At 43.4% G+C, this 19,171-nt stretch overlaps 1 protein-coding gene across 2 annotated transcripts in view; it reads right to left on the reverse strand.

Moving 5' to 3' along the window:
- LOC311234170 (neurotrypsin) overlaps nt 1–19,171 on the reverse strand; it is a 97,708-nt gene that overhangs the window by 30,701 nt on the left and 47,836 nt on the right. For both annotated transcript variants that reach the window (XM_084321285.1, XM_084321284.1), the window contains exon 6: nt 9,632–9,779. In XM_084321285.1, the coding sequence (XP_084177411.1) occupies nt 9,632–9,779 (148 nt within the window). The remainder of the gene's footprint in view (nt 1–9,631; nt 9,780–19,171) is intronic.

Genomic DNA, 19,171 nt, shown 5'->3' on the forward strand with positions numbered 1-19,171 from the left:
AACTCCTACCTACATTGTTTTGGATTTCAAAATGGCCGATTTGACCATTTTTCACCCCTTGGCCATACATAGATGCCAACATGAATCTGAAGGAAATCCTAACATGCAAGGTGTCTAAATGATGTGTTTCTTAATGGGGAATTCAAATATGAGTACATTTTTGGGATAGGATAACTCTAACCTACATCATTTTGGATTTCAAAATGGTTGATTTTACCATTTTTCACCCCTTGGCCATACATGGATGCCAACATGTATCTGAAGGAAATCCTAACATGCAAGGTGTCTAAATGATGTGTTTCTTAATGGGGAATTCAAATATGAGGTCATTTTTGGGATAGGATAAATATAACCTGCATAATTTTGGATTTCAAAATGGCTGATTTTACCATTTGAACCCATTGGTATTGTATTACAAAATTGCAAAGATAAAAAATATATGGGAAATCATTTATAATGACAAAGCCATCAAATGTATTAACAAGTGAACTGTATATAACTGGATACAACTCCAAAGATCAATAATAATAATACTAACAATAATAAATTGTATTTGTAATGCACACAAACACCTAAGTGCTAAATCTCGATCTCCTGACTTCTTGAACTTTGCCAGGTTCCAATATCTTGATTGGACTCATTCTTGGATGGCAAGATCTCCTACTGTACTGCTTTAGCCACCAACCTACAAACACAAACTTAAAGTCAACGTCAGCCATAAATAGGTGAGCTCTTTCCAGAACTACTCAGCAGAAACCTCTGTAACCATTTTAACAAACGTCTCAATGTATTGAGAAAATCCATGGGGCTCCATCAATCCTCTATCTTCTTAAAACATTGGAAAGGCAGGGGATGGAAAAGAAGGCAGAGAAAAGGAGAAGGGGCAAAGAAGAAAGCTTTGCAGCAGCAGACAAGGTTGCCAGGAAGGATGTTGAGAGCTTCCTTACAGTCCCTGAAGTTGAGCTCATTCCTGAAACTGACCCTGCAGCTTCAGCAAAGCTACGGAAAAATTATGATGAGATTCCAAACATCGCCCTTGCTAGTGTAAGGTATGGCATAGGTCTAAGGCCAACTGCAGCTATAGCAACTGCAGCTCTGATTGATGCAGGACTCATCTTAGAAGATGACACAAGTAAAGTGATTGATAAGAACAAGGTTAAGAGAGCACAAGAAAAGTTGATGCAAGAGCTGGGGGAAGAGTTTGAGGAGAAGTGCAGGGAGGAGGGGGGGATCTCCTGTATCCTCTTTGATGGGCGGATTGACATGACCAATGTGATGATGGAAGCTGAGGGCAGTGACCAATCTTTTCCTGCAAAGATCAAGGAAGAACACTAGTGTTGCTAGTGAGCCTGGCAGCAACTATCTGTTCCACTTTACACCAGAGAAAGCAACTAAAGAGGAGTCCCATGCAGAGAAGATTGCTAAGGTCCCGTTTGCCTGGCTGAAAGAGAGAGGTTCTGATAAGACCTTGTGGGCCATTGGAGGAGACTCGACCAATGTCAACACTGGAGTGAAGGCAGGTGTAATGCGGAAGCTGGAGCTGCACCTGGGGAGAAAGCTGGTCTGGTTGGTGTGCAACCTGAACACTGGTGAACTTCCACTGCGCCGTCTCATTGTTGAAGTTGATGGGGCTACTCTGTCAGACAACAAATTGTCTGGGCCAATAGGACAGCTCCTTGATTCTGTTACAGACTTGGAGATCAATCCTAACTTCACCAGGATCTTTCTTGGCCCTCCGCTGATCAAGCTGCCTGAGAAGATCATTCAAGATCTCTCAACTGATCAACACTATGGCTATAAGCTGGTCTGTGCAATCAGGGATGGAGTGCTTTGTGCAAGGCTGGCTCTGCTGGAGATTGGACCGGTAAACCACAGCCGCTGGCTCACCACAGCAAACAGACTCCTCAGGCTCTGGGTGTCAAAGCATCAACTTAAAAGAAAGAACCTGAATAATCTACAATGCATTGTGGAATTCATCATTGGAGTGTATTATCCATGTTGGTTCAACATGAAGGTCAAGCACTCCTGGATCGAAGGGCCTAGGCACATCCTGTTTCAGCTGGACTGCCTCAAGTCTCAGAGGAAGGAGGTGCTGGATGTTGTGATGCCAACTGTGAGAAGATCTGCTTGGTATGCCCACAGTGAAGCCATCCTCCAAACACTGCTGTGCTCTGAGGATCAAAAAGAGAGAATTGAGGGGGTGGAGAGAATCCTGGCCATCAGGGGAGAGGGGGATCCAGACACTCAGCTGGGAGACTCCTGTGTCAGGATCAGAAGAACACCTCACATCAATAGTGACGCTTCCAGCATTGGTGGCTTAATCAGCTGGTCAGAAGATTTGTCAGAGCCAACTCTCACCTGCTCCCTAAGCACCTCCGAGGTGAAGAACTTAATCAACACCCCCATGGAGGTTCTCGACTGGCCTTGCCACACACAAAGCATCGAGAGGGTTGTTAAAATGGTGACTGAAGCCTCTGCTAAGTACTTTTCACAAGAAAAAAGGGATGGAGGGATCAGGGCTCAGGAGACCAGCAGGAGGCTGATGTCCAAGAATGAATCCAAGCAGGACTTGTGCAACCTGATCAAATTTAAGAAGATAGAGGATTGATGGAGCCCCATGGATTTTCTCAATACATTGAGATGTTTGTTTAAATGGTTACAGAGGTTTTTGCTGAGTAGTTCTGGAAAGAGCTCACCTATTTATGGCTGACGTTGACTTTAAGTTTGTGTTTGTAGGTTGGTGGCTAAAGCAGTACAGTAGGAGATCTTGCCATCCAAGAATGAGTCCAATCAAGATATTGGAACCTGGCAAAGTTCAAGAAGTCAGGAGATCGAGATTTAGCACTTAGGTGTTTGTGTGCATTACAAATACAATTTATTATTGTTAGTATTATTATTATTATTATTGATCTTTGGAGTTGTATCCAGTTATATACAGTTCACTTGTTAATACATTTGATGGCTTTGTCATTATAAATGATTTCCCATATATTTTTTATCTTTGCAATTTTGTAATACAATACCAATGGGTTCAAATGGTAAAATCAGCCATTTTGAAATCCAAAATTATGCATGTTATATTTATCCAATCCCAAGAATTACCTCATATTTGAATTTCCCATTAAGAAACACATCATTTAGACACCTTGCATGTTAGGATTTCCTTCAGATTCATGTTGGCATCCATGTATGGCCAAGGGGTGAAAAATGGTCAAATCGGCCATTTTGAAACCCAAAACAATGTAGGTAGGAGTTATCCGATTAGAAAAAGAATCCCATATTTGAATTCCCCACAAAAAAACACATATTTTAGACACCCCACTCGATTGATTTTCCAAAAAAAAAAAAGTATGGCCCGCCCTACTGCACCGGGCGCCACCATCCGACGCGGCAGATAGCTGGGCATCTTGTCTCAGGGTCGGAGGTTCTAACCCAACCCTGGAGTACAAGGGACCCCAAGGAGACGCAACACTCCCTGCCACTCCCCGAGGGGGAGAGTGATACATCTCTACTGGGGCTTCGAACAAGAGAGCTCTCGCCCCCTCCATATAATCCTCAGTCTCCATCGGAAATGGAGACGAGGCAAGAGAACTCTCGTCCGGCTCCAGCACAACATCAAAGCCTGGCCGTTCGCCCCTGCTGCTCGCCGCCTTACGACGAGAGCGAGCTGAGGCGAAGAGTCTGCGTCGCAAATCCCCTGCCACCAGAGGAGCTGTCAGCCTATCGGCCGACTGTCCACTGGTGGGGGAACCAGGGCCGGAACCAGGCCATCTCATGGGAGATGGAGGCTCAATGGCCCCTCGGAGAGGCAAACTCACCACCGGGCACAGCCCGGGCGTATCTGACTGCCACGACCGTGGAGCCAGAGACGGCCCACGACGCACGGAGGACGCGGCAATGGTGAAGCACTGGTGAAGGGTGACGTTGTGAGCGTCCAAACCCTCCGAAGGTGCAAACATTATGACTTAGCTTTTCTCGTAAAATTGCGAGAGAGAGAAAAATAAGATACAATGTCCACGTAGCTCCTTTCCAACAACTATTTCGGCACTAAACTCAAAGTGGTGTATACAGTCACTTCTACGGTGGTGAAAATAGGGAAGGAGCTGTTAGTATGGCCACGACCCCGCTTATGTAGAGGAGCGGATGTGGGTGTGGCCAGGCGGATGGGTGTGTACATGTGAAGACAATTATTCAGTATTAGATTGATAAGGGATAGGGTTCCACTAGAGTGCAGAGCGTAAGCTATACGATATATAACAGCGCACCTCCCAGCTGCTTCTATAGAAAGTAGGTTTAAAAAAAAGAATTTGCCTCCTATAGGGCAAAGAAATATATATATTTTTTGTACCTACTTTCTATAGAAGCATCTAAGAATGAAGTTCTTAACAGTTCTTAACCAGTTCGAAACAAGGCGGACATTAATAAGATTTTCAATCATTCAATCAATCAAACCAATAACACACTGTCACTTCATTCTTAGATGCTTCTATAGAAAGTAGGTAAAAAAATAAAAAAGAGAAGTTGGATGTGTTAGTGAGAACAGTTGGATGTGTTAGTGAGAACAGTTGGATGTGTTAGTGAGAGACAGTTGGATGTTTCAAGTTTCTTTAATAGTTGTCATACAGAAGTACAGAATACTTTTATACAAAATGCTTCTTACTGTTACGCTCCAGAGACTGTGCAAGACAAGATAAGTATGAAATAAAATAACATAGTATAGCATGTAATTTAGAAGTAAAAAAATTAGGTCACAGTGTTCAGTATAGACATATGTACAATGTTCGATGCAGAGTAGACGTAACTGAGTTACCATATAATATACAATACTGTGTAGTGTACTAATATACAATACTATATAGTGCAAGGCAGAAGTAGGATGAGGTGCAATTTAGGTACAATTTACAGTAGGTGTACGAGTTGTAGTGCAAATCCTTTATCAATAAATATAAAGTGTGTTTGTGTGATCTAAAGTGTGGAGAGTGGGTGCTGCAGTGTGTTGTTTGTTTAAGTGAGTGTGTGCGTGTGGGTGTGTGTGCTGTGTGCATTTGATGGTTGTTGCATAGTGTTTATTGTTCGTTTAGCAGCCTGATGGGGATAGAAGCTTCTTCTGAGTCTTTCTGTGCTCGCCTTAAGACTCTGGTATCGCTTGCCTGACCGCAGCAGTTCAAAGAGGCAGTTGTTCGGGTGGCTCGAGTCCTTAATAATAATAATAATTCTCTTAGCCTTCCCCTTGCACCGCTTGTTGTAAATGTTCTGGAGGGTGGGAAGCCCCCCTCCAATTGTGCGTTCGGCTGAACGTGTCACTCTTTGTAGTCTGCTACGGTCTTGTGCAGTGCTATTCCCAAACCAGGAGGTGATGTTGCCAGTCAGGATGCTCTCTATTGTACATGAGTAGAAGTTCCTAAGGATCTTCTGACTGACTTGGAACTTCCTTAGGCGCCTGAGGAAGTAGAGGCGTTGTCGTGCCTTCTTCACAACACTGTCAATGTGTGTGGTCCATGTCAAATCCTCGGATATGTGGGCTCCGAGGTACTTGAAACTGTTCACTCTCTCAACCGGTGCCCCGTCGATGCTGAGGGGGCTGTAGTCCTTGACCCCCGACCTCCTGAAGTCCACAATCATCTCTTTTGTTTTGCTGACGTTCAGGGAGAGGCAGTTCTCCTGACACCACTGTGACACGTTCTCTACCTCTTCCAGGTAGGCCCTTTCGTCGTTGGCAGAGATCAGGCCCACCACTACTGTGTCATCAGCAAATTTGATGATGGTGTTGTTGTTCCGCTGTGCTACGCAGTCATGTGTGTACAGGGAGTAGAGGAGGGGGCTCAGAACACAGCCCTGGGGGGCCCCTACGTTGAGCGTGATGGATGAGGAGGTGCAGTTGCCTGCTCTTACCACCTGGGGTCTGCCCGTCAGGAAGTCCAAGACCCACTGGCAGAGGTCATAGTTCAAGCCCAGGTCCCTGAGCTTGGCTATGAGTTTGGAGGGGACTATGGTATTGAATGCTGAGCTGTAGTCGATGATCAGCATTCTCACATAGTTCCCCTGCCTCTTGTCCAGGTGTGATGCTGCTGTGTGCAGCACATGGGCTATGGCGTCCTCCGTGGACCTGTTGGGGCGATATGCAAATTGCAGAGGGTCCAGGTTGATGGGGAGGGAGGAACAGATGTAGCCCTTCACTAGCTTCTCAAAGCACTTCATGGCTATGGAGGTGAGGGCTACAGGGCGGTAGTCGTTGAGGCAAGCGGGCGTAGATTTTTTGGGTACAGGGATGATGGTGGACTTCTTCAGACAGGTGGGGATGACAGCCTGTTCCAAGGACAGGTTGAAGATGTCAGTGAATACCGGGGCCAGTTGGTCGGCACAGACTTTTAGGACGCGGCCGGGGATGCCGTCCGGTCCTGCTGCCTTCCTGATATTCACTTTTTTAAAGATCCGTCTCACCTCATGCTCTGTTACCCTGAACACTGAGTCTCCATCAGCAGACCCCCCCCCCCCCATTGCCGTGGTTTGTAGGCTGGTGTTTTTATTCACAGCCTCAAACCTCGCATAGAAGGAATTGAGATCATTTGCTAAGGAGATGTCATTATTCAGTTTGAGGGAGGTGCCTTTGTAATCTGTCATTGTTCTGAGGCCCTGCCACATGCCTCTAGAGTCAGCCTGTTCGAACTGAAGTTCAACTTTATCCCTGTAACGCCGTTTTGCCTCTTTTACTGCTCTCCTGACGTTGTATCTTGCCATCTTGTGTTCTTCCATGTTGCCTGTCTCCAGCCCGGTGTTGTATGCTGATGTGCGCACTTTCAGAGCCTCACGGACGGATTTGTCTACCCAGGGCTTTTGATTTGGGTAGATTTTAATTGTGGTGGAGGGGATTGTTTCTTCTACCAGAGTACAGACATAGTCAAGCACCGTTTCAGTGTATTCGTTAATATTGGCTGTGTTATCACGGAATACACTCCAGTCTGTGCATTCAAGTGCAGCTTGGAGTGACTCCTCTGACGTCACGGCCCAACGCTTAACCTCTCGCGAGACCACCGGCGTTCGCTTGAGACTTTGTTTATACTTTGGCAAAAGGAATATTGCGGCGTGATCGGACTTACCGAATGGACTAAGAGCCTGTGACTTATACCCATTCTTAAATTGCGAGTATACATGGTCTAATATGTTCTCGCCTCTGGTGGGACAGGTCACATGCTGATAGAAATTCGGCAACACCTTTTTAAGACGCGTGCTGTTGAAATCACCCAGAACCAAAATGGCAGCGTCAACGCTAGCTATCTGTTGTTTGTTTACCTCGTCGTGAAGTTTTGAAAGTGCGACCCCAGTGTTCGCGTGTGGTGGAATGTACACTCCGATGAGGATGATGGACGTTAACTCTCTTGGGAGGAAGAAGGGTCGACATTTTATCGTGATAAACTCCAGGTCTGGGGAGCAGTGGTTAGACAGTTCCTTTGCGTTGCCTATATCGCACCACTCCTTGTTTATCATGAAGGCAATGCCGCCTCCTTTCTTCTTTAGTGACTCTTCTGCCGTCCGGTCCTTGCGAAGGACGAAGAAGTGGTCTGCCGGTTCTATTGCGTGATTCGGGACATCTGGACTCAGCCAAGTTTCTGTGAAACAGAGGACGTTACAATCCCGAATGTCCCTCTGGAATTGGATCCGTGCTCTGATGTCGTCCAGTTTATTTCCTATCGATTGCACATTGGCCAACAATATGCTGGGCAATGTGGTTCTGTGTCGTTTGGACCTCAGTCTGTTCCGGACCCCGGCTCTCTTCCCTCGTCGTCGTGGCGTCTCCTGGTTTTGGCCACGGCCACAACAAAGGATCTCCGCTGGCCATTGTTGTTGTTCGGCAATCCGATCCAGAGAGCAATCCAATCGGTAAGTTTTCTTTAATCCAATGTCAATGATTGACTGACGGTCATACACGTATAATGCACCAACAGTAGGTGCAAATAAAACTCTTAATACTATAAAAATTAACAAAAGAAAGCACAGTCTCGACGGAGCGATCAGAGAGGCAGCCGTTCGTTGCGGCGCCATGATCAGTAAAAAGAAAAAAAAAAAAAAAAAAAGTGTTAGTGAGAGACAGTTGCACTTCCAAGCTGCTTCCACACGGAGGCAACTTCTCTCTTTTTTTTTTTTTGGAACAACTTTTTCTGTGGATGGTTGTCAATAAATCTTCAATTAATGTGTGTTTATTGTATAGCAATAAGGTTGGATGAAATCGGCCATTGTATAAAAGCATTACATCACATGACAGAGTGTGTTATAGAAATTTGATCACGCCTATGGGGGTCTAACGACCCTCGGCTGTGCCTCGGGCCTGACAACCACCCATAGGCGTGATCTAATTTCTATAACCCACTCTGTCTCGTGATGTAATGCTTAATTAAAGCCCTTTACGTCTGTGTCTTGCTTGATTGCTTCTGCCAGATACTCAATGGCTAGGACAAAGAGCTCAGTAGACAAAGGGCAACCCTGGAGACTAGATCTACGCAGAGAAAAGGCAGTAGGCATTTGTCCATTAGTGACAATTTTATAAAGTGTATTGACTTAATTGATAAAAAAAGGGCCAAACTCAGCCAAAACTCTGAATAAGTAAGGCCACTCTAGCCTGTCAAACATTGTCCAGAGTAATGGCTCTACCTCTGCCCTAGACACTGCCAAATGGATGCTGTTAAATAACCTGCACACATTACTGGCAGAGGATCTCTCTTAAATAAAACCAGTCTGGTCTGGTCAATTGTGATGAAAAAGTATTTACTTAGCTTGTTGGCTAGAGCTTTAGACATAATCTGAATTCAATAGTGAGATAGGTTGAAAGGAAGAGCATTTTAACCTCTTAAGCATGTCGCGGCACTTTGCGCTTGTCTGCCGGCTCCGAGCTGCATTTTTCGCTGATCAACCAATACATTTTTTAAAGTTTCATTTGACACCTTTCGATCATCACCACACTCAACCTATTGCGTGCCTCGCGTCTCGAGTTACAAGACGAAATATCCGGCGAGCATCATTTGACAAGCCGTTCCGACGAGTGACCACGTCCGGTTGTAAACTGATTGAACTGACCAGTCACTGCTGATGGTGAAAATGATTGACCACCATTGTAGCCAAGGAGCGTCTGCTCCGAAAGCGATCCCAGACGAGTGCTGATTGCAAGGAGAAAGAGGCAGTAGAAGAGAACAAGCTTTTTGTTTTGACTCGTGCGTCTGAATTAATGTAAGTAGACAGCCATTTTGGATAATCACGCTGAATTTTTACCAATACATACATTAAAAAAACCTTTGTGAAACACTCATTTTCCATGGGATTTTTTATCAACTTTGGACCTGTACTACATACATATGGAACCGTTATGTTTTCCAGCTCCTACCTCTGAGCTGGAACTTAAAAACAGGCATCTGGCAACCACTAAACAGAAATGTGAGTACACAAAACCTTTACTTCAGTGTGTTCAAACCTCTGTTATTTAATTAGCACTCAAAGTGATTTTTCTTTATTGTGTAAGAAACTTCAGAATGTCTTTCAAAAGAGACCAGACTCATGTGCTATAAGTATAAAGTATAATAAATTGCAAATTACAGCCCCAGCTGTCTGTACATCACCCATATGGACCAATAAGAGCTCTTACCCCAGCCCCAGCTGTCTGCACACCACCTCAGCATCGATATCATCCCACTGGTCATCACAGATGGTCCCCCACTTGCCATCACGGTACACCTCCACTCTGCCCTCAAAGTCCTCCAGGCCCCCCACCAGCCTCAAGGGGGCGCCATTTCCTGGGGAAAATTGTATAAAGCACAAGTTACAGGGGTAGAATGAGACAGAAAGAATGCAACAAAAATGGCAGTATAAACTATAACTTGTAGGGATACATGGTTATAGTTCCATAGGAAGAATCATAGTCTTAACCACTACAGTGAATACACCATCTCTGAGCATGATATTTAACCACTACAGTGAATACACCATCTCTGGGCATGATATTTAACCACTATAGCGAGTACACCATCTCTGGGCATGATATTTAACCACTATAGCAAGTACACCATCTCTAGGCACGGCATTTAACCACTATAGTGAGTACACCATCTCTAGGCACGACATTTCCTCTGTAGTTCACACCAGACCAGTGGTTCTCAACCTGGGGGCTTCAAGATTATTTCGGGGCCTCACGAAAAGATAAACAAATATATTATCATTATTATTATTATTATTATTATTATTATTATTATTATTATTATTATTATTATTATTATTATTATTATTATTATTATTATTATTATTATTATTATTATTATTATTATTATTATTATTATTATTATTATTATTATTATTATTATTATTATTATTATTATTATTATTATTATTATTATGTATAGAATCTGAGGTCTACATATTTTATTTTCTTCTTCTAAAATAATAAACAATTTTTTTTTTATAATAATTTGTCAATTTGAACCTCCTGCAATCAATAATAAAGATAAATAGCCTGAAAAAGGGAAGTAAAAATCATTATTTTGTGTCAAAGTTTGCCATTCTGTCTGCTTGTCTGCGTAGGGGGGTGGCGAACAGACATCCCTCTGTTTCTGAGGGTGAGAACCACTGCATTGGACCACCAGTGCTGGCCACTATGTGAACCCTAGTTCCCACTCATATGAAAACTATGTAGACCCACTGAAACATCTGTTAATTTGCATTTGTGGAGGGGTTGGAGGGCTCAAATTACAGTCTGCACGCTATGACATAGCCCATATCTACATAGGTCCACATGTGAACAGACCAGTGATGACTGACAGGACAAGCTTATGACAATAGGAGTAGAATGCACAGGGTCAGGGTCGTTTCACCATGAAAAGAAATAGATCAAGGCCAGCCCTGCTGACCAGAGATACCTGCCCACAGCCTGCTTATCAATGACGTTCCACCTGAGATGTTGTCTTCAGGCTGTGTTTCCACCACAATACAAAAATCATTATTTTACATAAAAAATATAAGCTGGGAGCTAGTTGTGCCCCATGGTTTTAACATAGAATGCTAACAATGCTAACATTCCATTTTAGGAATATGTATAGAAACTATGTGTCTAGTCTAGTGAAGAATAATAACTTTCAAAGTATCCCTTTAATCTTTTTTAACCGTGGCATTTATAGCCGAGTAATAGTCATATAATCTTGTCAATTAATCAAATAGTTGAATAGTTTAATCAACACATTTATTAATTAAGTGTTTCCCACAACCTCATTAAATGCTTATCAGAGATGAAAAATATATTTGTGTATATCGTTAGAGAAACCGATTAGTTGACCAATAATTCCTAATCTTAACCCTAACCATTGTGGCTGCCCAGGGAGAGGAAATTGAGGTAGGTTTTACAATGGAGCCTGGAATACAACACCACAGACGAGGGTCAGTGTTTGAACACAAATTGTTTAATTTATAATAACTGGAAGGGTAGGGGGTGGGGTTGAAAAGCAAAGGTTCTTCTCCGGTCGGAGGGTTTCTTTCCAAAAAGGGTACGGCCTTATAGTCTTGATAGGGGGCTGTGCTTCTCTTGGCTTGGAGAGAGCGGTCTGCAGTCTACTTTCTCCTCTGGCTGTCAGGCCTGAAATACAACTCTCTGGCATTGATTATTGAATTGGCCCCAGGTGTGTCCAAGAGCGAACAGGAAAGTAGCAGTGATTAATGACCTCTCCTAGCTGGAAGGGGCGTGTCCGCACTCTCCCAGGGGTTGCCACACGATACTGCCTACTGCAGTGTGCTGTTCTGCTATAGAGCTTAATAGTCGACTCCACCCCTTTCTCTGGCTGGTCCCGGAAAATACACATTTTCCTGTTGTGCTTTTTTCAGTCGCTCTCTATGAGGATATCTTGCATTTTATGAACTAAACTTCAACATATCTACTGCATTTTAATCAAATTAAAAACGTATAATTACTGGAGCAAGAGAACTACGATACCCAGCATCCCCTGGTGCATCAGCCACTCTCGCAAGTCAGTGTGGAGTTGTGAAGTTACACATGAACCAGATTTTGTGCCATGTTTTCACTATGTTATCTTAATAATTTTCATCTTTTCTCTTCTTGGTTATGCCCTAAAGGACACAAACTCATGTCACGCTAACATTTTGTCAAGAAAATCCATCTTTAACACAATGTCTGCCACGCAGTTTGACCATCTTATACCTCTCACTGCCAGCACTGTAAGCCTATGGAGTCGCTCACCTTCTTTGCAGGGCTATAACTTTTTAAATATTATATTCCTATATCAACATTACTATGGCCCATACAACATTGGGTATCTATCGTTCCCGATGTGGGAACGTTATATTTTTCCATTCATACATTGTCGTGTTAATACCGTCGTGAATATAAGTATGTTTTTAGAGTGGTCTGCAGTAATTCCTATAGAATGCGAGTTATAGGCCCCGATGCATATTATACATAATCGATTGGCGTTTCGTTCCTATACACGCTATATTAAAAAAGTCAAATGCATATGATCGGTATACATTATGCTCCATCATGCGTGAAGGAAAGGGGGGGGGGGTCGTTTATGATTCCTTGATTCTCAGTAACGGCTTTCTTTAGTATGACATCATACATTGATCAGATGGATTGCAATGAAATAAATGGACAATCGAGCTGGAATTAACGTTAGATTCCTCTTACCTGTGGCCGATGAGTCTGGAGAAAAAATATTCCAATTATTTGATTTCCATCTGCTAGATCCGTTTTCAGTTTGTACGACGCAATAAACGCCGAAAGCATATCGATTCTTGCATCTCGAAAGCGATCCAATGCACTAGTGTTTGTCTGGATCCACATAACAAGAGAGCTCTGCCCGGAACATTTTCACCGATGCACAGAACGCACCATCCGGTTGAGAGTGGAGTGGAACTCGCCCGACATCCACCAGGCGGCGGTATTGAGCCGTTGCAATATCCGACAGAGTCCAGAGTCTCCCAGAGCCTTGCTGGATGAATTATGAATGGCAATAGCGAATAAAGGAAATAACGATCATAAAAACAAGTAAACTCGTTATTGGTGTTATTCGATTGGCGGCCAATAACGAGTATACTCGTTCTTGGCGCAGAAACGGTTAACACATTGGACGCCAGACCCGAGATAAGTCGGGTTAACTCGCCATCGCTTGGGTGCCAAACTCGAGAAAAGTCGGGTTTTCTGTCGTTATTTCTTTTTTCTTCTACTTTTTCTCCTCCTTTTTCTGTATTTTTCTCCCATCCCAATTTAGTCGTTATGCCAATCCCCCCCCCCCCCCCCCCCTCTCCTCCGATACATGTGGAGTCAGCCAGCCGCTTCTTTTCACCTGACAGCGAGGACTCTCATTGGGCGAGTGTAACGCGTGGGATGATCACTCTACCTCACCCAAATCCCTTCCTCGCTGAGCAGGGGCCCCGACCGACCTGTAGGAGTCGCTGTTTACAACGACCAGGACCCACCCCACGGGCTTCCCACCCGCTGACACTGCCAATTGTGTCAGTATGGACGACCGACCAAGCCGGAGGCACCGCTGGCAGCTGGATTCGATCCCACTGTCTCTGTGGTGGTAGGCAGACGCTTAGTCCGCTGCGCTACCCGGCCACCTCTATCGCCGCCTGCTGCCTTGCGGCCGGTATTGCACATCCTTTGAAACCCTCTGGCTTGGCCTGTGTGTCAATCTAAAAAGTCTGGTCCGGGTTTTCCTAGTCGGGCAGGGCAAGCGTTTATAACACATGAATTGAGGATAATCAAGCACTCCCGATTCATGTTCTTGGATTATGTTGGCAACACAATCGACATCAATACTTGGAATGGCGATCAGAAAATTGGAATATTCTTTTTGGAGCTCATCCTAGTCAAGGGCTATTATGGTATCAATCTTGCGTTGATCGAAGAATCCCTTCCCCGCGATCCGAACGTATGTGTGTAATGTGTGTGTGTAACATATTCCGTTGGTGGCGATCGAAGCATAGAAAAACGACCCCCCCCCACCCTTTCATGCATACCGATAATATAGCGTTGATTTCAGATTGATTGTTGATACAGGCGAGGAACGCCACGGTTTTTAGTGAAATGCACTAAACGCTGCATAGCGGCGTTTCCTGGGATTAGACAGAATTACTCTAAAACTATACTAATATTCACCACGGTATAAAACAGGAATGTATGGATGAAAAAATTATTTCTTTTTCACAAATTGAACGATAGATACTCAATGTCAAATGGGCAATAGTTTTATATCCATAGCTATGATATTTAATATAGTTTTAGCCCTGCAAACACCGCCATGTATCCCTATTCTTTAAAGCGCTGGCATTATTACCACATGGCCCACAGCGACCTCTGGCGCTGAAAGTGTTAAAGATGACCTTGAGCCAAAGTTACACTGCAACTCGCTTTCAGACAACACAGTTCCTTGTGAATATACCCTGGATGATGAGTTCATTTAGCTTCTTTTTTTTATCTGGCTGGTTATTTAAAAAGTCAAATTTGATAAATAATTTAAAAATTAACCCCACATTGAATGTTAACTACCCGGACATCTCAAAGCACCTGTCACTTTACTGTAGTCTGCTATTTCTATAATGTAAATTCCAGTATTCCACCACCATCTTCTGGTTAACCACACATACCTCTGTGTCTTTTTCTACCTCAACAAACAGCGCCAGTACTGTCTCTATGTTTTATTTATTATGACTACGTAAGGTACACTGGACTCATGTACTTCAGGTCACTCACTACCCCCTTGACACTACTGTATGTACACTATGTATTCATAGATATAACCTACAGTATAGGCATACAGCATTCTCTATAGACCTTTTCAGAAGCATTCCGTTGCTAGGGAAACAGCTGAGGCCAGAGTGTATTTCTTGTCAACTAATTGTATCACTGCAAACACTGCAACAGGAAATAAACCCATTTCGAATGTTTATGAAAAGATAGAAATATTAATTGTGGTAACCTCTATTAATAATAAAGCCACACGACATGCTTGTGATCCCTTTGGTTTGGTAGTTTACTGGAAACGGGAGCATATAGGTAATACAATAAACAGGTGGGTCTTACACTCAGCGCACGTTAGTCATACAGGTAAGAACTCAGGTACCGGATACGGAAATATCTCACCACGTATATATCTGTAGTCACTCTGTAGTCCTTGAAATAATATCCCTTAACTCCCTCTAGTGGGAAAACATAGATATTGCATCTCAATATTAATCCTAGGTATATAATGCTGACATTATAACATTAATGTTGAGCTAAGTGTATTTGTTTTTAGTACTACACTGTCCTGTATGTCCTTGTACCGTGTTATGTTTAGTTAAGGGGGACTGTGACTGTATCACAGGGTTATTGTTGTTGGTATGTCAGGGCACCTTGGCAAATTCCTGTATAGGAATGGACCGACCGATGCCACCTTTTCACTGCCGGTGAATCACTACTGATTCTGAGAACTAAACGTACAGTATCATTACAGTGCCTTTAATAGTGGCCTCAGTTCAGGGATTTGTTTTAATGTTTTGCTTTTTGGATTTTCATTTATTTTGATAACTGAACCCCTTGGTGATGAATCTGGAGCCTCCCCAGGGACAATTGGAAGGAGCTGTTCTTAGCTTGGGCTCTTCTGATGGGATAGCGATTCATGCCCCTGGTGAGTGTGGGCAGTGATGTCACTTTCTCTTGTATATTTCATTTGTTTCATCTGTTTTTTTTTTTTTTGTATCTCTCTTTCTCTGATTTTTCTCTGTTTTCTCCCCGTCCCAATTTAGTCGTTGTGCCAATTCCCCCCCCTCCCCTACCTGGTTGTTGTGCGCATGTTCTCTTACTGGTCAGTACAAGGGAACCCTGAAGTATCCAGTGGCTCTCTTCTGGAGGTCACGCTGCCTTCCTCAAGTCCTGCCTCCGCTGAGCAAGCGCCCAGACCTGACCTGTAGGCGTCGCTGTCCACAACGCCAGTTTCCCACCCACGGCTTCCCTCCCCCTAACCCAGCCAAATGAGTTAGTATAGCGATCAGCCCAAGCCAAGGCAATGCTGACTCCGGGAGTCGAGACCGCAGACCCAGACCCAGTAACGCTACACAATCCATCACTTTTACTGAACAGTATAGACTTTAGACCCAGTAACGCTACACAATCCATCACTTTTACTGAACAGTATAGGCTTTAGAACCAGTAACGCTACACAATCCATCACTTTTACTGAACAGTATAGACTTTAGAACCAGTAACACTACACAATCCATCACTTTTACTGAACAGTAGGCCTATAGACTTTAGACCCAGTAACGCTACACAATCCATCACCTTTACTGAACAGTATAGACTTTAGACCCAATAACGCTACACAATCCATCACTTTTACTGAACAGTATAGACTTTAGAGTTTAGACCCAGTAACGCTACACAATCCATCACCTTTACTGAACAGTATAGACTTATACTGGGGCGACACCAAAGTTTGTGTGCTTGGTGCGACGTGCGTGCGTGAAAATATTGTTGCGCATAAATTCTACCAGCTACACCAGGAGCAACATTTGCATGTGAATCTCATCTCATCCATGAATCTGTGAATATTGGTGGGTCTATTGTAGCAGCACCAGAGAAATGCATGCACATCCGAGATAACGTGCAACAGAATAAAAAAATTAAGCAGAGGAGCGAAGGAATGTCCGCACACTGTCTAAATACAGTAACTCCCAAAGTACATTTATTTACAGTAAGGCATAACGTTTGGGCCTGTGTGGCATTCGTCAGGCGCATTCCTTCTCTCCTCTGGGTCTATTCTACACTACCACACACTGTTGTGTATTAAAAACCTGTAATTATATCCTACAGTAAGGTTTGCAGTGGCTGAGCACCCAACTTTGTCAACATGTCTGTTTCTCCAAGTACAGTTGCAATGCTTTCCCATGGCTTCTGCCTTTATTTCTGTACTTCGGGTCTCTTGGAGCATATAAAAGAGTAGCCTATGGTCTTCAACCTCATAAATGGCAGATGCAACAATGCAAGGTGCCAACCTGCTCATCAGGAGCAATTACGGGTTAATTGTCTTGCTCAAGGACAATTCGACACGCTGACCGGGAGGAGTGGGAATCGAACTGGATTATCAGACGACTGCTCTACCTCCCGACCATGAATTAGCAGAGTCGTCAATAATAGGCTGGCAGGTGGCAGGTGGCCAAATGGTTTGTGGACGGCTGCCAATTTATTCACTGAGCTGGAAATGCTTTTGCTTTGATCATATATATTATCATTCATGTTTTTGTTAAAAAAAAATTGTGTATTGGGGAAAAATAGACTCCATTCCTATTTTACAGCAAGTGTGTGCATAGCTTGTGTGCCTGGTGTAGCCGGTACAATTGACAACAATTGGAGCTTTCCAGCCATGTATTTTGCAAGTGGTAAATTCCACGCACATAGTGAATTTCAAATGCATGTGTTAAAACGGCAGTAAATCAAGTCACTTTGATTTGATTTCTGGCATGTTACATGTTTCTTGGTATCAGCTTTTAGTATTAGTACTATTTTAGCCTGGTATCTGACCCTATTTTAGCCTGGCTGGTATCAGACCCTATTTTAGCCTGGTATCAGACCCTATTTTAGCCTGGTATCAGACCCTATTTTAGCCTGGTATCAAACCCTATTTTAGCCTGGTATCAGACCCTATTTTAGCCTGGTATCAGACCCTATTTTAGCCTGGTATCAGACCATATTTTAGCCTGGTATCAGATCCTATTTTAGCCTGGTATCAGACCCTATTTTAGCCTGGTATCAGACCCTATTTTAGCCTGGTATCAAACCCTATTTTAGCCTGGTATCAGACCATATTTGAGCCTATTTTAGCCTGGTATCAGACCCTATTTTAGCCTGGTATCAGACCCTATTTTAGCCTGGTATCAGACCCTATTTTGGCTGGTATCAGACCGATATCCAATACCATCGGTAGCAGTGCATCCCTATTCCTGTGTGTACACCAGTGGAGGTTATTGCATGACAACTAGTGAGGCAGTACTTCACTAGTATTTTACAGACAAAAAAATATATATATTATTATTAATATACATATACATATATATATATATATATATATATATATATATATATATATATATATATATATATATATATATATATATATATATATATATATATATATATTAATTTCTTTAATTATTATTATAATTTTTTTTATTAGAAATATTTTCCTCTGTGAACAATGCCAGTGAATTTGAACAAAAACAATGCCAGTGAATTTATTTTTTCTTCAAATGTCCAAGTGACAGCTCTGAGCTCTCTGACCTGACTGCAGTAATGGCCAGCTGTCAATCACTTACTGCTAAAATAGTTGCACGGGTTGGGCTTAAGAATATAATTATCCAATCAAAAATAGGCTATTTGAGTTTAAAAAAGCCGGGTAGTGAGACGGAGCGCACTTGATTGATAGGCGTTCACGTCGTACCACATTGTGTTGACAGCCTTGAAATCCAATCAGAGAATGGTGCCAGCTAATGAGACGGCTAGGGCGGAAGCGTCAACACGACTCTTTGTACAGGAATCGGAGGTAGTATAAGGAGTTTGGGGGAGGATTCGCGAAACATGTGTTTACCTGTGGCCAGGGAGATCCGGGAGTTGCATTGAAACCTACCAAGCAACCCAGATAGACCCCCACGACCAAGGTTATCGGACTACCAGGTCAGACGGACCGACTTAGTCTCGCTCTGAGTGGGCTGGCTGGGGAAGACGAATGGAGACCTTTTTCATCAGAAAATATCGAAGGATGGATTTAATTTACAAGTGATCAGATAGAGGGAGTCTATTTACGAGGGACACTATTTCCTCGTAAGAAGTAAGTCGTCAATGGTGAGTGATTTTTTTTTTTTTATATTTAGTAGCTGTGTGGGGCGGGCCTGTGTTGATTATGAATTAATTGGCCCACTGTGGCCTTGCGTGTGTAATGCAGGACGACGCGCGGCACACGTGAGTGTGTGTTGGCGCCGTGCGCCGCGCCGTGGTTATTGATATTGAGTTGGAGCCTGTGTTGATTATGAATTAATTGGCTGTGGGTCCGCTGTGGCCTGGCCTCTGTGTGTGCGTGTGTGTGTGTGTGCACGTGCGTGTGTGTGTCGTTCATTTCCTATAGTGCTGAGTGATGTGAATGTAATGTCA

The sequence above is a fragment of the Notolepis coatsorum genome (assembly GCF_963971535.1).
Source record: "Notolepis coatsorum genome assembly, chromosome: 9".
NCBI classification, from domain to species: domain Eukaryota; kingdom Metazoa; phylum Chordata; class Actinopteri; order Aulopiformes; family Paralepididae; genus Notolepis; species Notolepis coatsorum.